A 6,948-nucleotide genomic window follows, 5' to 3' on the forward strand; every position below is an offset into this window, starting at 1 on the left:
GCTGCAGATGGTTGTGTCCTGCTCCAGTGCCATGCCCTGTCCCTCCACTGAGAGGGACCTAATTAGCATGGGAGATCCATGTTCCCCAGACAGCAGGTCCCATTGCTGCCTGGGTGGACAGGGCAGTTTTCCAAGGCACCTCACCTAGCTTCAGATGTCACATGAAGAAGAAGATGAGTTGAAACCAAACAGTCTCAAATTCTTCCCTACTGACAGTCAGATTTGGAGCTCTCACTTTTTTCTTTTCCTTTTTTAACCCTCTTAATCCTTTGATGGTTGGACTTGGTGATCTTAGAGGTCTTTTCCAACCTTTATGATTCTGTGATTCTATGACCACAAAGAGGTTGAGGTAAAAAAGTTGTTTTGCAGAGTGGTGATGTGTTGAGTACAGTCAACCCTCTGCCATATCTGGTGCTCCTGGTGCTGCACACCCATTCTGTGGACAGTGTTACCTCCACACCTGTGTGGCACAGGCTGCTCTGAAAGAGCTGCAGGTCTTTCTGCCCAGAGCAGAAACTACTTTATTGCTGCAAACTACTGAACACCGTAGCTTAAGGCCAACCTCCTTTTCTACTAGAATTTGCAGGACAGAGGCAAAGATTATATGTTAGCATGTAGGAGCTGCAGCCTTGCAGAGGGGCTGAGGCATGTCTTTAGCTGAGACCTGAATTTGAGTAGATAATCTGCACCAAGAGATTTTTCCAAGTGCTTCATCTGCTAAATACATCACTGCCCAGAGATTTGCTGAAGAACAAACAGTGGTGATATATTAAACGACAGATGTATTTTCAGATTAGCATATCTGTGAACAAATACTTTGTGTTTATTACCATGAAAATTACTGGCGTTATAGAAGTATTAGCTCATGCTTTCCTCACCTGGAAAATGAGTGTGATGTTATTTATGTGGTCAGTGCTTCAGCAGATCAGAGATGGGGCTGCAGCTGTTTGTAGCTGCATTCAGATGACTGTGTGCCTATGTCTTTTGATCAGCATATCTCCAGCTTTAGTGGTGATTTACCTTTGGAGGGGTTAATCCTTTATGCCAATATTGGATATTTTTCTGAAATATGTTGTTTTGCAGCATTTTGCATGTGCTGATTATGTTTGTTTGTTTGCTTGAGCTGAGTACTAACTTCTCATGTGTTGCTTTTATTTCTAGAAACCCCAGATCCCACAGAGATAGACACTGACAAGGAGCAATATATGCTAAATGACAGGGGTAAATAAATCATACAGTGTCACCGGATGGAATGGCTTTGCAAATTATGATGCAATTTATTTTATCATGTAATTTGCATTTCATGTAACAACTACTTTGGTTTATGATGTCTTTACTGTCACAAGCTAAGTGGAATTAATGGAGGAAAATGTACTGAGCTGCTGTTGAGGAAACTAGTGCCAGGAAATTGAAGAGACTAGAGTTTAATCAATATTTACAGTGGTATTTTTACTTTAACTGTTACAGCTAAATTCTTCATTTCCTGCTTGAGCCCTTCATTCAGTGCTTGAACAGTAAGGTCTATTCAGCTGCTGCTCCAATTTTGCATGAGGCCATCAATATATTTTTTCAACATGACTTTCCATTGTTTTCAGTTTTTTTAAGCTTTCAATTTAAGTACAAATCATTTGAAAGCAAGGACAGAAAGGAAGGATGAACTTAAATGAATTTTCCTTAGGAAAACATGTTAATTGTTTTCACCTTCCTTTGTTAAATGCCCAGTTTACAGAGACAATTATTTTATTCACTGTGGGATATTTTTAAAAGGAAGATCTGAAAGAAAGGTGAAAAATTTTCTGGATTTATAATGAATATTTTATAATTTAAGTGTAATTGATATTTTAGTTAGAAATTTGGATACAGTTATGAGAAAATAAAAGCACCTTCTATGAATTATGCCTTTTTGCCAGTTTCCTGAGAGAAAACTTAAACAAAGGGCAGAAGCACAGTTTATCTCAATGTATACTCTGCCTGTGGCAGTGTTTCTTTGAATATTGAACCAAATTGCTGCTCAGATTTTTCACATCACTGTTGCTGACTGCAGCATAACAGTACAGGAGGAACAGAGAAAGTGCTTGGAAGTAAGAGAATTAAATAGTTTTGATTCTTACTGGAAAGAACTGGCTGCAGACTGGAGGTTATCCAGCCACTAGCCACCCTCACTGGGAGGTTACATCCCAAGGAGCAGCCAAATCCTTGGTGCTTTGCTGTTTCTCCAGTGTCCTTGTCCATGTGGTCAGCTCCAAGAATTTGTCTATCTGCAGTGCACCTGTCCTTAAATTGTCAGGTGCAGTTTCATTGTGGCTCTATTCCTAGTGAAGCAGTAAATACAAATAGAATATTAGGTAATAAAGAAGCAGGTTTTGTACGTGGCTAAGTACAGTTACAATTAGAAAGGTTTTATTGAACATCAATACTGACCATCAGCATTAAACCATGTGTAATTCCAGGCAGGCAGTTTCCAGGGGGGATTTGTTTGGGGTGCACATGTGGCTCTGAATCTCAGCTCCCAGCAGAGCTGTAGTCAGTAACAAGAATATTTTCTCTTGTCATGAGAGTGGAGTTTGTGGAACATCTGTGGGGAATAAACAAAACCCTAACAATGTACCTGTGAGGGGCTGTGGCCTCCTGCACTGCCTCACTCTGTCTGAGGACCCAGCAGGCTGATTAATGTTTGTGGTAGTGTTTAAAGGGAGATTTGCACAAAGTTTTAGAGCAAGGAGACATCTAAGGAAGCTTTCCCTTAAATTCCATAGGCTATAGTTGGATAAGCAGAGGGGAATAGGGAGTGATGACAAAGCAACCATAGTAAAAATTAATTGCAGTCTAGTAAATGTGCTTCATAGTACATTAGCTACAGAACATACAGAATTGGGAATGTGTTGCTTCATTTGAATATGCTTAATTATGCATATCAATAGCTATCGATGATTTATGAACTGAGCTAAACTTACACTGTCCTGTTGTGTCTCAATGTGTTTCCTTTCCCATTTTCTCTAGGCCCAGTGTTTTTCCTTGCCTGTTTCAGTGTGGCTGCAGGGTTTGCCCTGTTTTGGTATTGCTGTAACTCAGGTAAGCTACTCTGGGGGCTTTTCTCCTGGCTGCCTTCCCTGAGCACGGGCTGGAGAGCAGCATGGCTCCTGATGTGACATGGCTTACTGAGCAGAGCGGGTCAAGGTGTCATCATTCATTAATGAGGTCAGGATACAAATTGCGCTGCAGACATGCTGAGGTATAAATAATGGATCGTTGCCTACAGAGGATGCCACAAATAGGGGCTCTTTTTAAAGACAGTAGTCATGTGAGCTCCTGTTGCTATAGCAATGGGTCATGATTCCCAGGAGTCATGAGACAGACCAAACCTTCTGGCTTCCAGACCACTTGGAAGCTGGTGACAGCTTGGCCAGTGTCAGGGCCAGAAGATTCTGGCTTGATTTACTGAGCCTGAGCAGCTATAGCCATTGCCCCTGTTGCTGGCTCTGTGTGTTGGCTCTGTCACCTGACAGTCACCTGCTCCACAGGAGCCAGTGGAGCAGAGCTCCTGCTCCTCTTCTACTCACCCAGCATTTGTGGTGAGGGTGACAGCTCTGAGCAGAAAGTGCATAGATGTGTCCACATGGATGAGCTTTGGATCAGCAGTGAGTCAGCAGCAGTGGGAGAGATTGGGGGAGACAGGAGTTGATTCGGGGTGTTACTTTCTCTAGAGTCTTCTTGCACTAGTTGGGGATCCAAAGTCTCTTTTCCATTAGTGCCTTCTGCTCCTCGTACCCAGGTCACAGCAGTTACCATTGGTCATTGTTCTTTACTGCTTTTTTCCCCAGAGTTGTAGGTCACAGTAGCACCAGTTTATGGACTTTTCAGGTGATGTTGAAGTCTGGGCTCTGTGCTTCATTCCTAGATAAGAATCCCTCAGCTGGACTGTCCAAGGAGTCAGGATTTAAAGCTGAAAAGGAACTCATAGACCTTTGAGCCCAACCCATGTGTTTCCTTAGCTGCCATCTCTTCCCTTCATCATGTTCAGTCACCTGAATTTAATAGAAGCATTTTCAGGAAAACACTCAGGGACTGATAAAAAAAAAAAAAAAAAAGAGAGAAACCCTAATTTTCATGTATCTCAGTTGCCTGTCCATAGCATTAGAAGTGAGGGTATTACTCTGAGTTTGAACTGGTTTCAGGTCCAGCCTAGCATTTTTGTTCAGCCTTTCTCTACCAGACTGCAGAGCCCCTTGCCCCTTGTTTCTGTGCCTGCATATTTTGCATGTTTTCTCCCTGTGGAGCTCCTTGTGCCTCAAGTCAGCTCTGTGTTTATTTTTGCTAAAATTGCCAACTAAACTCCCCAACTCTTTTATTCCAAGGCTCTTTTTTTATCCAGTTTTTTGAGGTTCTTCCCTGCCCCTCTGCAGTATCTCAGTGCCCCATGTGTAACAGGGCCACCAGACCCGGGTCCAGGCTTGCACCATCTGCTGCTGTGCTCAAGTGTAAAGCTGCTCCTTCCCTAACTCACCAATCTTCCTGTCTGAACCCGCAGCAAAGAATCCAAACAGATTCATTGTTATCCTCTCTTGGCAGTTAATTTCTACAACACTGAAGGAAATGAGCTTTCCTCTAGAGTTCTTTTCAGTTGATTTGTATTTCTTTGCAGGAGCTGCTTCATAGCTACAATGAAACTTAACTGTTCATTTTCTTTTCTTCCTCCCATCTTCATTCTGTTTTAGATACGAAAGTCATAGGAAGAGCCAGGAGAATCTTGGGCTTTTCTCCTATTATCATACGAAGACATGTTAGAAAGATTTGTATGTTGTATTTGGAAGACATATCAAGAAGTTAAGGAAAAGCTGCCTCTTTGCATACACCTGCCAAGGGAAGCCAACGGTGCATGAATATCAATGTCCTATACTCATACCAAAGATTTTATTAACTAGCTTCGTCAGTAATTGCCTTGCCAGATGTATTCAGAATTTCAGCTGTATATGTCCTTCCTTCTGGGAATGGACCATTTATTTTTGTAAATGCTTATTTTAAAATATTTATCATTTGGATAAGAAAAATATTTTTAATACATGCTTTAAAATGATCTCCTAAGTGATCATGGGTCTGAAGCCATGTTTGCATATGTGTTTTATACTGGAATGAAGGATCACAACTGTCTGAAGAGTGCCAGCCTGTCTTTTGTGATAATTTAAGAAAAGCACTTAAACACAAGCACTCAAAGCCTTACTAAGAAATGGATCTGCATCTTGGAACTGTCTATTTTGTCTAGATCCTTTGTACTCACTGCTTGAGCTCAGGTGAGCACTGGCACCTGTGAAGTTTATGGGTGCCAATTCCCTTTGCATCTGCCTCATCCTTGACTTGTCTTCTAATTCCCTGTCAGTGCCTTGTCCCAGCCTGCCTTGTTCCTGATCACACTCAGCTGCTGGCCCTGGTTTGAATGCCCTGGAGTTGGGGCAGACCCTTCATGGAGTGTCCCAGGGACTGGAATGTCTGGCCTAAAGCACTTCAGATTACCAAGATGTTTCAGATTTATTTAGCTTTCCCTTTCCTGGTATTACAGTCTGGATGTGTAAGAAACTGAAGTATTCCAAGATACATTGCAGAGATTTAAGTGCCATGACATGGGGCATTTTATGGACAAAAATGCTTTCTTAAAGAGCCTGAGGTTGTTCATAGTGTTATGTGTTGATGTCATGTTTTTCTTTTCTGAGTTGAAACCTGAGAAACTTGTAGAAACCTTCGTAAGACTAAAATTCCTGAGAGGCAGGGAGCTGGGGCTGCAGGTGAAGCACCTTGGAGTTTCTCAGCTTGCTGCTGCCCAGGTTAGTGCCAGTGGCTGTCCCCTTCTGCGTGGAGGGTACAGCAGTTCCAAAATGGTGTTGAGAGATGACATTTTAAGTGGAAGGTTCTTCAGTTACTGCAGAGGAGCCTCAGGAGCTTGGGGAGACCATGGCCCTGTACCTGGTGAGAAAGACTCTGTGGCTTTTCACTCACTGACTGAATTCAGTCTGGAGATTTCCAGACCAAATCAAATGTCATTGGAATAAAGGCTGAAGCTACAGCACAAGTTACCAAGCACTGGAAGATCCCATGCAAAATTTTCAGTCATTTGAAGTGGTTTTCTCAAAACAGACTGAAAATTGTCTTCCAGCTTTAAATTTAATACATGTTATTAAAATGTCATCGTCAGGGACTTTTTATACAGACAGACAGTGAGAGGACAAAGGGCAGTGGTTTTAAGCAGACAGGAGGGTTAAATGGCATATTGGGAAGGAATTGTTCCCTGTGAGGGTGGTGAGGCACTGGCACAGGTTGCACAGAAAGGTTGTGGACTTCCCATCCCTGGAAGTGTTCCAGGCCAGGTTGGACAGGGCTTGGAGGAACCTGGGCTAGTGGAAGGTGATCTATGATCTCCCCCAAAGCAAATCCTCTTGTAACAACTGTATGTCCTTCCAGTACAGCACTCTGCTGATAGAGTAGCAAGGAGGGGCACTTGGGTACAGGGCCGTGAGCAGTGAAAAAGTGCTCAGAGTACCCTGATTTCACTCTTCTGATAGAATGTTTTTTCCTCTGGTGTTGAAGCATGGTTGGGACCCAAGTCAGCCCCACACAGAGGGAGACACCAGTCAGATCTCAAAAACAGACATTGCGTCTTCATGGCCATTGCTGGTAGGAGAGCAACTGGTCCTGAAACACCCGAGAGAGATTGGGGGCTGCAGGGGCAGCACTGCAGGCAGCTGTCAGTCAGCACAGACAACTGGGGTGGGCGATGATCTGGCTCTGGGCAGATGAGCTGCCAGGCTGACACTGTGGCCGGTGCCTTCGCCGTGTCCAAGCTGCCTGGGCTGCTCAGACACAACTGCAGCTGCTCTGTGGGCTGCAGAGCCAGTATTTCCCCCACAGCTGCCCCGTGCAGCACTGCACAGCAGAGTGCTCTGCACCGACAGGCAGACG

General features: G+C 43.5%; 1 protein-coding gene across 2 annotated transcripts in view; it reads left to right on the plus strand.

Moving 5' to 3' along the window:
- The window catches only part of LOC103804843 (chromosome unknown open reading frame, human C9orf89), a 10,307-nt gene extending 5,265 nt beyond the window's left edge, over positions 1-5,042 (plus strand). The window contains exons 3-5 of one of the 2 annotated variants that reach the window (XM_009077477.1): positions 1,162-1,221; positions 3,001-3,072; positions 4,716-5,042. In XM_009077477.1, the coding sequence (XP_009075725.1) occupies positions 1,162-1,221; positions 3,001-3,072; positions 4,716-4,828 (245 nt within the window). In that variant the 3' untranslated portion in view covers positions 4,829-5,042. The remainder of the gene's footprint in view (positions 1-1,161; positions 1,222-3,000; positions 3,073-4,715) is intronic. The other variant, XM_009077478.1, reaches the window with a different exon arrangement.
- The last annotated feature ends 1,906 nt before the right edge of the window (positions 5,043-6,948 follow it).

Source organism: Acanthisitta chloris, unplaced genomic scaffold, assembly GCF_000695815.1.
Source record: "Acanthisitta chloris isolate BGI_N310 unplaced genomic scaffold, ASM69581v1 scaffold13536, whole genome shotgun sequence".
Taxonomy (NCBI): Eukaryota; Metazoa; Chordata; class Aves; order Passeriformes; family Acanthisittidae; genus Acanthisitta; species Acanthisitta chloris.